The sequence below is a fragment of the Lacerta agilis genome, chromosome 9 (assembly GCF_009819535.1).
Source record: "Lacerta agilis isolate rLacAgi1 chromosome 9, rLacAgi1.pri, whole genome shotgun sequence".
Lineage (NCBI taxonomy): Eukaryota > Metazoa > Chordata > Lepidosauria > Squamata > Lacertidae > Lacerta > Lacerta agilis.
Window position 1 is genome coordinate 1,131,060 of NC_046320.1, and position 18,888 is coordinate 1,149,947.

The window sequence follows — 18,888 nt, forward strand, 5'->3', positions numbered from 1 at the left end:
TAGAGCTCTGTAAAAATCCATAGCAAGAGACCTGTTTACATAGTTTATTTCTTTGGGATGGCCACACATTACCAGAAGGGGAGGGGTATGTGATTTCTCCTTCAGGCCCATTTCCTGTTGCTCAGAAGAGATATTTGAATCACAAGACTACCATGTAACATCAAGCTACGTAACAAACTACAAAGAAGGTTTTAGTCCAACATGAAGGTTTTGAACTTACAATGCCGGGAGAAAAAAGAAAGCTGATGGTCCTTTTTCTTTTCTTTTACTGAATTATCACAGAGGTGTTTTTTTTTAAAGCAATTAACACACATCTGAAGACATTTTCACCAGATGGAAGAGAGGCTTTGATGGCCAGCAGAGCACAGAGTTCATGGAACAAAGGTGCAGGGAAACAGGGTGGGACTGCGCTGGCGGGGAGAGACTCTCTCAGAGCATGGGCAACAGAAATCCCAGAGTTTGTATTACCAAAGACAGACAACTTTGACCTGACAGAGAAGGAAGCATCATCATGGCATCTTCTAGTCCAGAGTGTGCCCACAGCCAGGTGATAAATAACAGGAAATGGCACACAGCAGTGCAAGCTTGCTCCGGAAGTTGTCATCTTATTTTGGGCTGCTCCTGGGTCCTCACAGAAGATGCTTATCCAGTAAGCAAGAAACAGAGTGTCTTCGGCTTATTCCCAGCATGTCCCTCATTCCTCACATTTGTTTCATCCCTTTAAGAAAAACACCCAGGGCCTAAGAAACTGCAAATAAAACAAAGGGGGGGGGGACGATGACAAGATTTAGAAAAAGTTTGTATATGTCAGGCTCACACTAGGACTTGTCTCTGGAAACAGTGGGTTCAGTCCTGGATTGTATTTTCAGTGATAATCCCAAACACCTGAAAATAAAAGGGAGGACTTTCATGAAACACAGTGGAAGTTCCAAATGGGCATGAGCCACGTTGCTGCAATTAGCCACTGTCATACTTAGCCTTTCCCCCCAGCTTCCCTAAAGACAACTTGATGAGGAATTTGCATACTGGGGCTATGTATGGAAGAGGTTTATTCAAAGTCACAACATCCTGTTAAACCATCCTTGCAGATGTAGAACTTCTATTTAAACACACTTGTGAAGTGTTGGCTAAAACAGCTTAGGGTAAGTACCCAACCCAAAACTCTACAGATGCAGATGTGATAAAATACACATTTAAAATTTGAAAACAAACATTATAGATAAAACTGTCAATATGCAGCTCCCATCATCAAAAGAAGCAAGAAGAAGCAAAAAGCAGCAGTTTCAACTGCGCAGACATGATGTAACTTAAAATGGAAGTGTGTGTAAAAGAAATCCAATGTTACTGGTCCCAGTGGTGAATATACACATTTTGAAGTGGCATTAAGATCAGTTCTGTTAAACTTAAAACGATTTCTGGTGTTTATAATATGAATCAAATCATTAGGGTGACAGTTTGAGGTGAGTGCTGTAAGGGAAAGCAGGAGTGAAACTAAGATGCGAAACAACAATCCCATTACTTTCAAGTGATCTATAAGCTCCTTAATAGCCTTTCCCATCTAAAAGTTACAGTGTTTTCAGTTAGCCTAACAAAAACAGGTGGAGCATCTTTTGCCAGAGATTTCATAGTTTTGGAAATGGTCTATGATCTCGTACACCAGGAATTATTAGGTGATAACTGATTTTGTTCGCAGCATTTCTGCATTTTTCTTACCCGCAGGTTAAAAGCCGTGCCAAAACTACAAAGGAAACCCATTTGACAGGGGGGAAAGTGTTTCTGGTTAATGCAACCTGACACACAGCAAGCATTAAAAGCTACGTGGACTTATTGCTTCTCAGTGGTGGCCCCACCCTGACAGTTCCTATCCTTTGCCTTCACAGCCTCCTCACGTTCGATGAATATTTTGCCAAGTGAATGTCTAATTACAAACTGTGCTTGGAACATCAACAGCAGTTAAGTGTTCATATTTGTATAACTAACTCAGTCTGAAATTAACATTTTAATTGCCTCATCAATGTTGTTTTTAGGGAGTGAGAACATGCCTTCTTAACCGGAACAGTGAGGAAGGAGGAGAAGCGTGGTGGTTGTTTTTTTGTGGCTGTTGCTTCAAGTGATACAAATTTGAATGCAATTTTTTCCAGAAGCAGAACACATTTCCATTTTGATGCCACAAATAATGTTGATAACTCTCCTGGGGTCACTCACAACAGCAGAGACAACCGCATACAGCTAACTGTCTTAACATCTGAAGCTCCGAGTCAGCCTCTGCTGCAAAGGTGTGTTGAATGGGAAGCATCTGGCTCTGGGCCTGAGGTGCCCTTCCAATACCTGCCTAAAGGGAGACCTTTTCACTGACTGCCACATTCTATCGCAGACAAACAGCCTCCCACCTGTCAATTCCCCAAGCCTCTCCTTTCCAGCTTACAGACATCCTAACAGAAAATGCCCTGTTAAAACAAGAAGGCTGATGAGCAGCAGAAAAATCCCAGACTTGTGTCCGCAAGCTGTTCCCTTTCATAAAACAGCGGCAAAAGTGCTGCTTCTAAATCCTGCAGGGAGCAGACATGACTTGGAATGCTCGTCTGTTCCATCTGGCTGCTCGAGGGAAGGGCAATGGTCTTTTTACTTAAGCTAAGCTGAAATGGGAATCACGCAATTAACTGCGCTACGCAATTATCACAAAAGGTCAGGACCAGAAAGGTTGAGGACCTCTGGCTTCCCATGGCACAGATGGACCTCCGCTCAGAATCCACTGAATCAAAATGCCATTTGGTTTCATGCTGGCAATTCAGAATAATGGCTCAGGAACGTAGCCTTGCAGGTTTAAAACAAATAGGTCAAGCTAGTGCTTCTCCTTCTTAAAGTACAGCTGCATACAAGAGCTGATAAACACTGCTAACGGGAAATATACCATGGTGGGGAGACTTGATTTGTCTCTTTAGCAACCCTATTAAATATGCCCTTGTATATGGAAGTGTAACTGTGAAAAATGTAAGATATCAGAATATCAGAAACAGTGAGTGTCGTGAATGTGGCGTTTGTGCTGGATAACTAAACTACTATTGGACTTTGATTTCACCAAATACAGAATGTTGACATCCAAGTCTATGGGATCTGAAATCTAACTTGGAAGCCAGCTGTTTCAGAAGCCAGCGGCATTTCACTTCAATCTTAGGAAGAGCAAAGAGTCCTGGCAAGGCAGCAGCTCACCCAGGCACTAGCGTTCAAGGCGGTTTACAACTTCTCGGACAGTGGCTATAAGACTCTCATTATCCTGTGGGTTTGCCAGGATGATGTTGTGCAGCCGATTCATGTATGAATCAATGGTGTCCATTGTGGGGATCTCTCCACTTCCTGCAAGGTGTAGATGAGAAAAGGGGAAAAGAAAACAGTGTGTTAACTACAGTAGCTACAGCAGGCACTGAAGCTCCACTCTTAGGCCAAATTGCAGGCGGGACTTGAATTCTCAAATGCTCCATCAGTGCAAGGCACATGGGATGAAGGTGGTTCGCTTGCATGGATACAGCATTTGGCCAACAGTAGGACAAAAGGGACTGCTTCACTACACTGCATCACGGGAGGGACTAACCCGTGGCCAACAAACCAAATCAGGACCTCACAAGAGATTTCTGTGCCTCCCACCTGTCACTTCTCAGACATTTTCATTTTTTTAAAAAAATAGTTTTAAAATGATTACTGACTGCTCCCATGGCTCCCTTGATGTGGTATTTGGGATGCCAAAAGGTTTTTGTGGGTCTCTGAGGCCTCCTCAAATTTGTCCTTAAAAATAAAAAAGGAAAAAGGTCACGTCTCACTTTTTGCGCTTTGGCAAATCCCCCTTTTACATGCAGCCCCCGGCCTAAATGAAGGCAACTGCCCCTAATATGCTGCATTCCTATCACTGTTGACAGGCCTTCAAGGACCAACAGGCACCTCCATTCAGCTGGCATAGGGTGAAGGCCTCTCTTCTGAAGTACTCATAGGCAACAGAATGGCACAACTAATTCAAAATTCAAACTTTCTCTCTCACACACATGCTCACACCATACACACGAGAGCAGGGGCAGCTTGCCACATTTAGAACATCCTAAAGCTCCCTAGCCCAACATGTAGCATGCAATCCCTGAAGCACACCAAGGGCTACAAACTCTCCCCCCCCCCCCCGAAATGAGGCTTCCGAGGTGAGCAGGCTCTGGAAAGGGTTTTCACCTGGCAGTGGGACTCCAGCAAAGCTGCTGCTGAGGGCCTGCCGCAAGGTCTCCAGGTGCTGCTGCAGGACTGTGTTGCGGCTGCGCTCCTGCACCACGTCCACCTCCAGCTTCTCCACCGCTGTGCGCATGCTCTCCACGTGCTTCTGCAGGGCAGCATTCCTCTCCTCAAACTCCATGTTGGACTTGCGCAGCTGGCGCAGCTCGGCTTCCCGTGCTGTCAACCCCGCACCGGAAAAACAGATGAGAAGGGGAGGGGAGATCATAAGCAAGCCCTTTTGTCTAACAGTTGGATATGGAGAATATTTGGTAATATCCAATGAAGCAAAACAAACAACAAGCAGGTATATAAGGATTGAACTGAAGGGGGTGAGGGAAAGGGGGAGAAAATCAAGACCTGGAACGTATTTGATGGCGAAGTAAGTCAGCCACAGCCACTGTTCCAACAGGCATATGCCAAGGTACTTTAGAGACCTCTTTTGACAGATAACTCAAATCCTCTTTGCCACTGAACTTCAGAAGAAAAGCCCCTATCATCTGCTTGATTAATAAAATGCTTCCCATTCTCTGAACATTTATTTCACCTTGATATAACTAAAAGGATAGGCTGCCCAGGGAATATCTCCAGATCTTGCTAGTACAAGTGTCTGCTGGCACTGCATCAAATGGAATGACATTCTAAGCCAGGCATGGCTGCAATATCCAAGGGGGAACTCGCTGCAGATTTTGGTTAGCACCAGGAGTTCACAGCTGCTTTCATGGAGGAGAAGATGAGGGTGAAAGGGGCTCCGAAGACTGGCTGATCCAGTATAAGAACCAATAAGTCTAGTATGGGAACAAAGGGGTGATCTCTTTTTGAACAGGACTGGGACATACAAAAAATCAGAACAAGCTCTACACCTTGAGCCCAAGGGAGGGTTAGTATAAAAGAAGGCATATTTTTTCAGTCTTGAAACTGAATGGTAGCTAACCAATCTTTTAATCTTTCATTAAAATACTTCTATCCCTCCTCTTTGTCCCACAACAGCCCCGCCTCAAAGTGACTAAGGCTGAAATTCTATATGCGCTGAACATGGGAGAAAGCCCTAATAAACTCAAGGGGACTTACCTGAGTAGATGCACATAATGTTGTCACAAAACCAAACACTGCACACAGCAATGTGTAAAATACCGTTTGCTCAACTCTGCCAGCTATTGGGTGGGTGGAATGGGGACACATGTCTTGCATTCTGCTCACCTTTACTGTGGTTCAGGAACTCCTCCGTGAAGATTGGAATATCAAAAACGGACCTCTCCTTTGCATCAGCTTCCTTCTGCATACAGACAAGAACGGTACATACATCTTGATGATTTCTCAGCATAACAACAGACAGATATGCTGAAGATAATACCACGTGGGGATTTCAATAAGCACCTCTCCCTTAACAAGTTTTAGGACATTCTCAAGATGGGATGAGATACTAAGATCTCTAATAAGAGACAATGTCTCAGGGTACAGTCTTAAGAAACAGAAAAAAAACACGGATTCAAGTGAATTTCCTAGTGAAATTGGCTACTGTATGGCTTTCAAAAACCTTAAAGCTTCCCTAGAGGAACAAGGAATGGCTTTTAAGCAGCTGGCATTAACTGAAGGCAATGGGCATTTTTGCAGTGGTTTCTTCATTTTGTCTATTAAGGGCCTCAGAGGTTAACACTCAGCTGAAAAGTTGAAGCTGTGTTACCCAGGAATAAGTCCCATTTCACAAAATGGGGATGCTTCAAAGTGAACATGCTTAGGATTGCGCTGCACATTTATGAAACACTCATCTCCACCAAGGGAAGCACTAAGGAGACCGTTTTCAGTTATGGATATTAATGGGGGCATGCAAATGATAGAGAACTTAGGATGGCACAGCACTCACTCTTGACCCATTTCCTACTCCACATTCCCCATGTTCACTTGATGAAAGTTACTTAAGGGTGAGAATCAGCCAGATTTCCTTATGCCACTGTAACCCATAGGCTCAGTTCAACGCCGCCACGAGGGGAGGGCATTTGCTCCTAAATCACATCTCTAGCAGGTGAAGAGCAAAGCAAAAGGTTGGCTCCAAAGCGCTGCTTAGAATTATATGCTGGCAAGAGCTACTAAGGAGACTTTATTGTCCCAGCTGAGTCTAGAAGCAATCTGGGTATGTGCATGTGTGAGAAGAATGCAAGCCAGGAAGAGGAGTGAGGCAGTCCTCTGCATCAGAGGCCCTTCTTCCAGGGAAAGCTCTTGTATTTACTCATGGTAACTTCCTCTGTGTCAGTTCATCATTGGCAGGCAACAAAAAAATGGGAGCCTAGAAGCCAAAGCAACCATAATGTAGCAGAATAGTGATCAGATCTCTTAATGTGCTTTTCTCCCAGCTAAATCTGCAGCATCAAGGCCTAGGGCTTCCCATTTGATTGGAGCGGAGTTTACATTTTACACCTGCCACATTTCTTCCCAAACCAAACTGTCTATTGAGGCGGCTATTAGGGCTGCTTTTTGCAGAGGCTGGGGGATATGGTTAACTAGATCATGACCTTGCCCACATATACCAAGCAGAAAATGCCTCTCTCCTGTTTTCACCAACACCGTGGTCTTTTGTTTTGGAACACCATAGGCTTTAAATCAGTGTTTTTCAACCTTTTTTGGGCAAAGGCACACTTGTTTCATGAAAAAAATCACGAGGCACACCACCATTAGAAAATGTTAAAAAATTTAACTCTGTGCCTATATTGACTATATATAAAGTAATTTCCCACGGCACACCAGGCAACATCTCGCGGCACACTAGTGTGCCACGGAACAGTGCTTGAAAAACACTGCTTTAAATGACATGTCAAACATGATTTGGGGCCAAGCAAGAAAGCTAAGTGGTTAAGAGCCTACAAGGGAATTCTGGCAGTTAAAGCTCAGTACTTCACATCAGTGTATGCCTCATAAAAGGGGGCTTGGCAGAGTTAACGGAGAGCCATTTGGCAGACAGCCAAGATAGACAACGGCTTGATGGAACTTCAGAAAGCTCTTTGTGTGTTTGCCTGAGCAAACTCCAAGACAGCTGCTGTATCTTGTAATAAAGAAAGCTGGCACTCCTTATGTAGTATAAAGGCAGTTGGGAATGCAGACACAGGCAGACATATGAGGGGGAGAAGGAGAAAAGGAAACCGGGAGGAAGCAACAGGATGTCAAAAATGTTTCCGGTATCACTCCCACCATCTGCCAAATTCAGACATTTCTAGCAGCAAGAAGCTCTTTAAAAATAATAATCAAAAAATCCTTGTGTGTTAACTGTACATAGCAACTGCACTAGGCATTCATATACTCATCAACATTCAAGAGGATACTTGGGGAAACCCTCATTGAGTGCACAGGCGACAGCGTCTCCCCTCAAGTCGGGAATGGAGGTCCCAACCACAATTTTACAGCCTCTTTTCCCCACTTGGATTCAATTCTGGAGCAGGGGAAAAGACAACCCTTTGGGAGGGGCCACTAGGTCACAGTCATTTGGACTGCACTAGATTCATCACAGCAAACTGTAGCCCTTCAGATGTGGCAGGACTATAACTCCCACCAATGCTGACCGTTGGCCATGATGGCTGGGACTGATGGCAGCTGCAAGTCCAACAATATATTGGGAACCACAAGTCTCACTGCCTCCCTGCTTAACCACAACTTGCTGTGTCGACCAAATCCAACAAACCACGACTAACCTTATCTATGGTTTGAAACAACTCCATTTCAAACTACTGAGTTAATAAGCTACTGTAAGGATAAACCATAGTTTATGGTTTCAATGTAATACTAAGCTATGGTTATCTGAAACAGTCATCAAAAGTCATGCTGCAATAGAAGAGGGAAGTGGGTGGTGGTTGTGAGCCCTAGACACCTATCCTCATTCCCATTGTTTATTGTGACATCTGGTTGCAGCCTTTGTATACTGCTTTTCTGGATATATTACGCTCAAAGCAATTCATAGTATAGCGTGACAAAAGCAACCAAATATATTAACATGTCAACAACACATCACTGTACATGATTATCTCCATATAAATAATTCAAACAGACTGATAGTAAAAAACAAAACACTATAATAAAATAGCATCAGCCTCTCAACATGCTGCAGAAATGACATTTAAGAAGGAGGATGCAAAATGAGTATTAGCCTAAAGGAGCAATATGATGAAAGTCAGTCCTGAGGAATCCCAAGGAAATCTGGCACTAAACCTTGGGAATGAATCACAAATGACTCCTCCTTCAGACTGGAGGCTGATGGAAGAAGACACTCTGGGCATTATAATTGCTGTCCCCAGGGTAGAGATTCTCCAAGTACAATCTCCCAACTCCCAAGCATTTAAGCAATTAAGCAAAATTGCTCAGTCTCTAAAAGGCAGAAAAACTCTGCTTAACGGAAGAGTGGTAATGAAAACCATCAGCACTCTTCCCCTATCGAGTGCATTACCCCAGCATGTAAAGGATCCTCTTGGGGGCTCCTATGTACTTAAACCACTCTAAGGCTCACTCCTGGGATTAAAATCATACGGATTTGATTACCACTTCATTGCAAAGGACTAATTTGTTCAGGCTTAGTGTCATTTATCATAAATTAGAAGAGAAACACAAAACCAATTGCTTCTTTCATTATCCTTAAAATGAGACAGAGGGACGTTTGTACCAAGTGTCAGTCTGGAAAATAATTCACTGAACTGCTAGAATAGCCCCCAGTGTTCAGGTTCCACAAATTATCCCAAATTATCATTTCCGATTTTGTTTACTCCCAGTCAGATAACAATTTTAAAATCGACACCAGTGCTCTTTCAAGCGACCTACCTACCCATTACAAAACATGAGACTGCAAATTGTCAGCCTGCCCTAAACAATCCAAGTGCTTGCCTGGGACAGTACCTTTAAGAGCAATAAGAACTGGTTTTTGTATTTTATTTTATGTATGCATGAAAAAGCTAGAGATCATAGTTTTATTTCCCTTTGTTCCTTGATAAAAGGTAAAGGTAAAGGGACCCCTGACTGTTATGTCCAGTCGCGGATGACTCTGGGGTTGCGGAGCTCATCTTGCTTTACTGGCCGAGGGAGCCAGTGTTTGTCCGCGGACAGCTTCTGGGTCATGTGGCCAGCATGACTAAGCCGGTTCTGGAGAACCAGAGCAGCGCACGGAAATGCCATTTACCTTCCCGCCGGAGCGGTACCTATTTATCTACCTGCACTTGGACATGCTTTCAAACTGCTAGTGTAAGGTCCGCTGGGTGGTTGCTCGTGAGTAAACAGCCAAAACTCCGTCCTGTCTTTTAGCGGTTTTATTGTGCATACTATTTACAGTGCAGAGCTACAAGTTCATGTCTGTATCAGTCACTCGCAGAATCCGGGAGTGGCCCCTTCCAGCTGTGACCCCAACCTAAGAGTTTCGGTATCCCAAATCTCCGCTTCCCCTCCTTACGTTTCACCCCTCTGCGCACTTGGGGCAACGGAAATGGCGTGTCTCCCCCCTCGCCCATGGGGCAAGGGGAGTGCAAGGTCTCTCCAACATCCCCAGAGCCTCTGCTCTCCAGCCTCTGAGCTGCCTGTCTCTCCCCACTGGAGACCTCGCTGCTTCCTCTGCTGGAGGAGGAGGTGCTGCTGGTCAGGTGGGGTCATCCCAAAACCCCTTCCACCACCCTGCGCTGAGCCGGGGACAGTTCCCTGACAGCTAGGTTGGCAGGAGCTGGGACCGAACAACGGGAGCTCACCCCACCGCGGGGATTTGAACCAACGACCTTCTGATCGGCAAGCCCAAGAGGCTCAGTGGTTTAGACCACAGTGCCACCAGTGTCCCTTATTGTTCCTTCATAAGCACCACACAATTCACACTTGGATCATGTTATCCCCTGTGAGGGAACCTGTTACCCACTTCTCCCCCACCCCACCCCTGGCCAAACTTAAACTACTGTATTATTAAAAAGTCAGGCTTGGCTGTATTTACCTCATGGTCATGGGCAGCCTGTCGTACTCCTTCTGGAAAAAAACAAAACAAAAAGAGAAGCAAAATGAATTTTGAAAGAGGGAAACAATTTCTCGAGTAACTTTGAGACACATCCCATAATTCCTTTCCTAGTTACATTATAACATTCCATGTTATTTGTAACTTTTAAAAAAATGACCACTGCTGTGATAGGCAGAGACAAAGTTTTGTTTTAAACTGTTTTAAAAATTGTGTTTAAATATTGTGCAGCCCACCCTGGGACCTTGGGGGGAAGAGAGCAGTTAATAAGTAGTAGTAGTAGTAGTAGTAGTAGTGATCCTTCATGGATCACTGCCTTGTCGTGGCGAAGGGGCTTGAATAACTTGGGGAAGCTATGAGCTATGCCATGCAGGGCCACCCAAGATGGACAGGTCACAGTGGAGAGTTTAGACTAAATGTGATCCACCTGGAGGAGGAACTGGCAAGCCATTCCAATATCCCTGCCAAGAAAACTCCATGGACAAGCAGCAACCAGGCACGTGGGGCGGGGAAAAAGGGGTTTAGAGGGTGGGTGGGAAGGAAAGGGGGTATTTGGAGGAACAGGGGGCAGGCAAGGAGGGAGGGAAGCTTGGGGTTTAGGGCTGCTGCTGCTGGTGACCTCCAGTCCAAATTCAGATTGGTTCAAAAACAAGCCAAGTTATTTTTCACTTTTGCAGACGGGATGGGGAATAGCATGGCTTATTTCTGATCCAACCCTGTTTGAGGAGGTGCAGGTCACCCACCACTGCTTCACAACCTATAGTCAGGCCATAACCTTAGGGCTACATTCACACTGAACAACAGAGATATCTGTGCCTTCGAAACACGAAAAAATGTTGTGCTTAAAATACTTGTGTTGGCTTCAGGGCAAGTCCCATGGTCTGCAACTGACCTGTGCTTGGGGGCAAGCTTGGGAGTGGCAGGCAGGCGGCGCGCCACTGCCCCATGCTGCTCTCTGGGGAGAGGGAGCCATGCCCGCTTTGCAGTGCCCCCCTTTTGTTCTGGTGGTTCAGGGGAGGCTTGTTGTCCCGCACCCCCGACGGCCCTCATGGGCAGCTGTTTCAGCAGCGATATCGTAAGGTCGTGAACATAAGCCGCACTTTAATTTTTCATGGTCGGAATTTGGGGGGGGGGGGGGAAGTGCAGCTTATATTTGGGCCAATACAGTAATACATTCATCCATATTGCAGGTAAATCCTGTGCTCAAAACAAGGAAGGGAGAAAAAGTTAAATGAAGTGGCAGTCACCTGCGGCAAACCATTATTCAATACCTGTTAAATGAGAACAAAATAGATGGACTAGCCAACTGTTCTAGGAGTTACTTTTAAGGACTCCTATGCCATAGTTCAGTACCTTGTCGATGCGATTTGCCTTTCTGCCTGTCCTGTGCTTTCCTGCTGAAAACTTTGTACGCCTCAGTCTTCTGGTACTGCTCCAGCTCCCTCATGTAACGTTCCTTATCCCTATCTGCTTCATCAAGGTAGCGCTGCAATAAGAGAACAGATCATTTGTCCTCTGCCTCAGTGCACCAAGCAAGTCAACCAGGCAGGTCAACTTCTGCTGCAGTCTTTGAATAAGCAGAACAGACAAGTGAGAATGGAGAGACTGAATGCCAAAGTTTAAGGTCAGCTGAGGCTTCCTTCTTCTGTATGCCAAAGTCAAGGATACACAGAAAGGCATCTCTGTGGCTACTCCTCATCTGTGTAACATGCATCCTCTGGATATGTCCCCTTTATGCTTTTCTCAATACATAAAACCATCCAATCTGAAGGGTCATTCCATGGTAACTCGCGTTACATTTGACTTATGATTACTACAATTAAGTAATATCTAAACATAGTAAATGAGAAGCAATCTTGAATAAAATAATTGTGTATATAATACATACCTGGTTATTTTAAAAACCTATTACCTTTTTCATATTAATTTCAAAATATTAAAAATAAAAATTATTTTTGTGTGGTAACTCGCGTTACATGAATTGGACAGCCTAATTTTATGTACCCACGTTTTTTCTTTTTCCTCCTCTTACGAGGAATTTAGAAAAAAACCTTTTTAGGCAATAGTATTACAGAAATCTTGCCTTTCATAGCATAGTGGTCAGGCATTTCAAATTTCAATGGTTATTAATTGAATAACTTTTCTTATGGTAACTCACGTTACATAATATGGTAACTCGCGTTACTTTTCAAATAATAATTTCATACATTGGAATTTTATGAAGGTAAATAATTATTTTCTTGTCACTTAGGAAATTTTGACAAATATTTATTTAAACATGAATGTTAGAGACAGTTTAGAATCTATAATAGCCTCTTGAATTAACCATAGTAGGTGGGGAAATTACGCCAATGACTTTAGATCGGATGTAAAATATTTCATCAGCAGGCATAGGCCATGTCCAGAAATTTCCAGTTTTTTTCATAGCACTAACTTTGTACTCCTGCTGCTCTTCAACAATTTTAATGTCTTTCACAGTTCCTGGAAAAAACATTTCCCTCATAACTCACTTCTACCCAAGATCCAAGCTTAATATCAGCAGGAACTGTTGAACTTGCAACAGTAGGAAGGTTAGAACTAAATGAAGGTAGAACTCCCACTTCATAGGTCTGCTTAGTTACTGCATCACTATTTTTAGAAAGTATGGGGCAAATAGGTTTGTGTTCCAGAATCTTAATATGGTGCATCTTTGATATGGCCTTCACTGGCTGCGCACTTTTGAAAATATTCATTGTATTCAGCGTAGCGTTTCTTTTAACGATTTGGCCTGGTGTGATCACTATTTTCACCATAGAGACTTTAGTTGCTGTGGTGACAAACTGAGTGGCACTGAAAACCAGGGGCGTAGCAAGGTGGGACGGGGGGCGGGCCGCCCCTAGTTCCAGGGGAGGGGGTGACACTTTGGCTGGCCCTTCCCACCCCACCCCGCCGGGCGGGCCCCGAACGAGAGCATGTCGCCTTTCCCCCCTTCCTAGCGGCTATTTTTTGGCGGAGGGTGGGCCAGCGAGGAGGGGGTGTCACGCTGGTATGACATCCCCTCCTCGCTGGCCCACCCCCTGCCAAAAAAACCGCTGGGAGGCGGGAAAGGAAGCAGAGCAGGTGCATTCAAGCGCCTGCTCTGCTTCTCTTTTCCCCCTTTCCACCGCTTTTTTTCGGCGGGGGGTGGGCCAGCGAGGGGGGGTGTCACGCTTGTCACTGGCATGACACCCCCTCCTCGCTGGCCCACCCCCGCCAAAAAAAAACCGCTGGGAGGGGGGGAAAGGAAGCAGAGCAGGCGCATTCAAGTACTTGCTCTGCTTCTCCTTTTCCCCTTTCCGCCCTTTTTTTCGGCGGGGGGGTGGGTGGGCCAGCGAGGGGGGTTGTCACGCTTGTCACCCCCTCCTCGCTGGCCCACTCCCACCCAAAAAAAGCCGCGGAAAGGGGGAAATTCCCCCTTTCTGCATCCATGTGCGCCGTGACGTCACGATGACGTCACGATGCACGCGTCGTGCCCCTCCCCCCAGGGGGGTGCCTCTGCACCGCCGCCGCCCCCAGCAGCGCAGAGGCTTGCTATGCCACTGTTGAAAACTATTTGCATTCTTGCTCTCACTGCATTCCAAACTTGACGCTTAATGGTCCCTCCTGTGCCATCAACTGGGCCTTTGCCATGCGATGTAGCAAAGTAGTTCCACCCTATTTTCTTGTGGTGCTTTTCTTCAAGAGCAGCAATTGCAGCCACAACATATTTGTTCTTAAATTGTGAGCTTGGTCCATCAGACCATACATTAATTATGTCAACTTCTTTACGAATCTGCTGCAAAATGAAATCCATGTAACATACCACTGTCTCCTTTGAATGATCAGAATTGTCAAATGCAAGAACCAATGGGTGGTGCTTCCCACTATACCACATTGAACAAGTAAACAAGCTTACTTGGTTTTGTTTCCAGTGAGCACTTTGAATTTCATCCTGTGCCACACAGGTGTAATTTTCCAAAAAGAGCAATTAGAATGCAAAATTTGAGCACTGTAACGTGAGTTACCATAATTGCGGTAACTCGCGTTACACATGTTGATAGTGTTTGTAGGGCACAAACTGTAACATAAAACTATAATGTTTACATGATTACATTGCATCTATTGCCTAGAAGGAAAATGCAGAAAAGTTTAATTCTGAAGCTCCAATTCAGGAAGATATTCTAAAAATAACTTGTTTTGGTAACTCACGTTACAGCTTCATCATCAATAATTAGAATCAATCAATACCAATGAAAAATGTAATTGGAGCAATATAGATTATTTGCAATCAAAAGATGACATTTTAAGCTTTCAGTATACATATTACAATAATTGTTTACATGGTTTGAATAGATTTTATCTTACCTTTAATGTATGTCTAACTTCAAAAACAAATTCATTTGCAACATGTGCTACATTCAGGTGGTGGCCATCTTGGAATGAAGCATTCTGGGAATAATTTGTTTTGTTGCCAAAACAATTTGATATGTGTACACAAACTTAACATGTAAAAAAATTATTATTTAAAAAAAAAATTAATTTTTTTCCCTCATTTTCATGGAATGACCCTGAAGTGGCATTTACTTGCCAGAGTTAAGCCAGGACAAACCAATGTGAGTACACCTATATTTTAATGGGTCCCTGCCTTAAACCCTTGCAATGGGGTAGGCTATAAATGAAAAAGACAAAGAGATTGCATCTCAAGTTTAACTTCACGTGGACAAATCACATCACCCTTGTATCTGTATGGGATGAATCAAATCCAGAGTTTTAGCTTTCATAACAGTGATGAGCTTGAATATAGTTCTGAAGAAATCATATCAAATGTTGCCTGGAGCATTCTGTCACATTTGTTTAATGAACCGAGTTTGGTTACAGAAGACTTCAAAGGGAGCTATCAATGTGTGAAGAACTTAAACAGCAGACACAAGCTAGCATGGAGACGATTGTGCCCTTTTCTATAAAGGCTTCTCTTCCCTCCTTTTCCATTCATTTTTAAATTTGCTCCAGGCCTCTCCTCTTATTCTACTTTATAGCCTTATCTAGAAACTGGTGGTGAATGAGAAGAGTATGGGCAGTTTTACTTATTCTAGAGAGGCAAACAATTGTGGAGGGCCAGAGTGACTGCACATATCTGTATACAAGATGCAATACAAGAGATTCTGGTGCTGGAGGCCCTGGGGTAACGCTCATACACATACGCCAATATCGTAATGCTTTTATGTAAGCCTACGGTACACCCCCATTTTGAATAAGCAATCAGTGGCTAATTACCATGGCTATACAGTACACTATCTTCAGAATCAGAGGCAGGATGCCTAAGAATACTGGTTGCTGGGGAACGATGACAGGTGGCTGTTCCAGTCATGTAAACCACTCTGAGGTTATTTTTAATAATCGGGTGGTGTATAAATTTTATGAAACAAAATAAATTTCTGCATAGCTGGGGGTTGGACTAAATGACCTTCAGGGTCCCTTTTAACTCTTCAATTGTGTGATCCTATGAAATAAATGCCATGCTTGTGAGCTTTCCATGGGCATGTGGGTGGCCACTGAAGCAGAACGGTGGCTTTGGTCTGCTCCAGCACGGCTGCTCTTATATTAACTATGTAGGGAGCAGAGGTTTATCTCAGTCAGCTCTTTGCTATTCTTCCTGTTTACTCCTTCAGACTTACCCTCTTCCAAAAGGGAAATCCTAGGCATATTTGCTTGAAAACAAATTCCACTCTTTTCAATGGGGCTTACTCCTAACATAAGCATGCCCGTAACTGCAGCCAAAATTTCCCTTCCCACCTTGCTGCAACAACTGGGGACAGGAGCAATTCTCAAGGGTCCAGGTCGCCCTGCATCACAGGTAGAGCTGAGGTGGTGGCATCTTGGCTTCCTCACCCCCATCCAGCAATTCCATTGCAAGGTCTCTGATAACAGACTATATCCCAGCTTCTACCTAACCAGGCCTGGGGTGCCCCACCTCCCGCTGTTGGTTCCCTAGGTTCTCTTGCTTGATGCAGAGAGAATGTGTGGCCACAGCAGATGTCAATTCTAAGCATTTACAGTGAGGGGGGAAAGTATTTGATCCCCTGCTAAATTTGCCCATTTGTTCGCTGACAAAGAAATGACCAGTCCATAATTTTAATGGTAGGTTTATTGTAGCTGTGAGAGACAGAATAACAACAGGAAAACCCCCAGAAACCCAGAAGACAAGAGTCAGAGATTGATGTGCATTATAATGAGTGAAATAAGTATTTCATCCCTTTGCAAAAGATGACTTAGTACTTGGTGGCAAAAACCTTGATAGCAATTACAGAGGTCAGTCGTTTCTTGTAGGTGGCCACCAGGTTTGCACACATCTCAGGAGGTATTTTGTCCCACTCCTCTTTGCAGATCCTCTCTAAGCCAGTAAGATTTTGAGGCTGATGTGTAGCTACTCGAACCTTCAACTCCCTCCACAGATTTTCAATGGATTAAGGTCTGAAGACTGGCTAGGCCACTCCAGGACCTTAATGTGCTTCTTCTTGAGCCACTCCTTTGTTGCCTTGGCCGTGTGTTTTGGGTCATTGTCATGCTGGAATACCCAACCTGGACCCATTTTCAATGCCCTGGCTGAAGGAAGGATGTGCTCACCCAAGATTGATGATGCATGGTCCCGTCCATCATCCCTTCGATGTGGTGAAGGTGTCCCTGTCCTCTTAGCAGAAGAATACCCCCAAAGCATAATATGTCCCCCTCCATGTTTGACGGTGAGGATGGTGTTCTTGGGGTCGTAGGCAGCATTCCTCCTCCTCCAAACACAGCGAGTTGAGTTGATGCCAAAGAGCTTGATTTTGGTCTCATCTGACCACAACACTTTCACCCAGTTCTCCTCTGGGTCATTCAGATATGCATTGGCAAACTGCAGATGGGACTGTACATGTGCTGTCTTGAGCAAGGGGACCTTGCAGGCTCTGCAAGATCTCAGTCCTTCACGGCATAGTGTGTTACCCACTGTTTTCATGGTGACTATGGTCCCAGATGCCCTGAGATCATTGACAAGTTCCCCCCGTGTAGTTCTGGGCTGCTTCATCACTGTTCTCCTGATCATTGCAACTCCACAAGATGAGATCTTGCATGGAGCCCCAGACCGAGGGAGGCTGGCAGTTATTTTGTGTTTCTTCCATTTGCGAATTATTGCACCAACTGTTGTCACCTTCTCACCAAGCTGCTTGGCAATAGTCTTGTACCCCAGTCCAGCCTTGTACAGATCTACAATCTTGTCCCTGACATCCTTAGACAGCAGTTTGCTCTTGGTCATGGTGGCTACTTTGGAATTGTGCTGGGCCCAGGGGTAATCTGGGAAGGATTAATGGTAATCTGGGAGTCAAGGCAGGAAACAGGGCTGGGGTACAGGAACACAGGCAGGATCTGGGAAACAGCAATGTTGCTCCCGCAACCTGGGACAAGGTCCAGCAGCCTTTTATCTCTGACGAGGTAATGGCCGGTCCCGATTCCCCGATCCCCCTGTCTTGCCCGAAGGCGAGCACTCCTCCTGCGAGTACTCAGGTCTCTGCAACTCGGGAGACACCGGTGGGTTACTAGGCCCAGGGGCCGCCTCAGCCTCTCCTGACCCAGCCGGTAGTGGGTCAACTGTCAATGATGGCCCAGCTGATGGCAACAAGGTATTCTCTGCATCTGGAGCCAGGACAGGCTTGGGCCCCTGACTCGGCCCAGCTGGTGCTTGTTGCAGAGGAACCTGTGCAGACTGGGGCTCTTCAGGATCAGGCCCCGGACTTGGTTCAGATGATGTCTGAGGCAGAGGATCTGGTGCAGACTGAGACTCCTCTGGTTCTGAGTCCCAGGCCATTACAGGAATCTGCTGGATTGATTGCTTCTGTCAACAGGTGTCTTTTGTACAGGTACTGTAATGAGCTGGGATTACAGGTAAAACCTTTCCTTTACAGCAGGTGCTTCTAATCTCAGCTCGTTACATACAGTGAAGATACCAGGTAGCCTGGCTGGTTGATAGGGGATCAAATACTTATTTCACTCATTATAATGCACATCAATCTCTGGCTTTTGTCTTCTGGGTTTCTGGGGGTTTTCCTGTTGTTATTCTGTCTCTCACAGCTACAATAAACCTACCATTAAAATTATGGACTGGTCATTTCTTTGTCAGAGGGCAAATGGGCAAATTTAGCAGGGGATCAAATACTCCCCCCCCCTCACTGTACAGGCTGTGGCCAAGACGGGCAAACACCAAGGGGGAGAACAGGACGAGGCATAGTGGGAATGAAGATCCAGCTACCTCCTGGGTAGGGATCCAGACACGCTATCACTGCTTCACCTGGGACGGAGCTGCTTCCACACACAGCTCACACTGCAGCACCTCTTGGAACAAATGCAAGGGGCACCATTTTTTTGGATGTTTTTTTGGACAGGTTATTAATGATGTGGTATATGCTTGCAATGGCACTCTTTATTTGGCCTCCTATTCCCCAAACCATTCCATTTCCTAAGATTGCGAATCCCTCGGGCACAAAACTATTAGCACTAATGCTTCAATCCTACACCCACTTACCCAGGAAAGAACCCCACTGGTCTTCAGTGGTATTTGCTTTTGAGTATGCAGCATGTGTAGGATTGCACTGTTAGAAAAAACTGCTCTCAGCCACTTCAGGCCCATGGGATATAAAGGAAATAAGCAAGCAAGC

The 18,888-nt window shown here is 45.0% G+C and overlaps 1 protein-coding gene across 5 annotated transcripts in view; it reads right to left on the minus strand.

The window, feature by feature from the left end:
- Positions 1-442: 442 nt before the first annotated feature.
- The window catches only part of HMG20A (high mobility group 20A), a 65,184-nt gene continuing 46,738 nt past the window's right edge, over positions 443-18,888 (minus strand). For 4 of the 5 annotated variants that reach the window (XM_033160926.1, XM_033160922.1, XM_033160923.1 and 1 more), the window contains 6 exons: positions 11,558-11,690; positions 10,187-10,218; positions 5,446-5,521; positions 4,210-4,425; positions 3,211-3,354; positions 443-748 (listed from right to left, as the gene is read on the minus strand). In XM_033160926.1, the coding sequence (XP_033016817.1) occupies positions 3,218-3,354; positions 4,210-4,425; positions 5,446-5,521; positions 10,187-10,218; positions 11,558-11,690 (594 nt within the window). In that variant the 3' untranslated portion in view covers positions 443-748; positions 3,211-3,217. The remainder of the gene's footprint in view (positions 749-3,210; positions 3,355-4,209; positions 4,426-5,445; positions 5,522-10,186; positions 10,219-11,557; positions 11,691-18,888) is intronic. The other variant, XM_033160925.1, reaches the window with a different exon arrangement.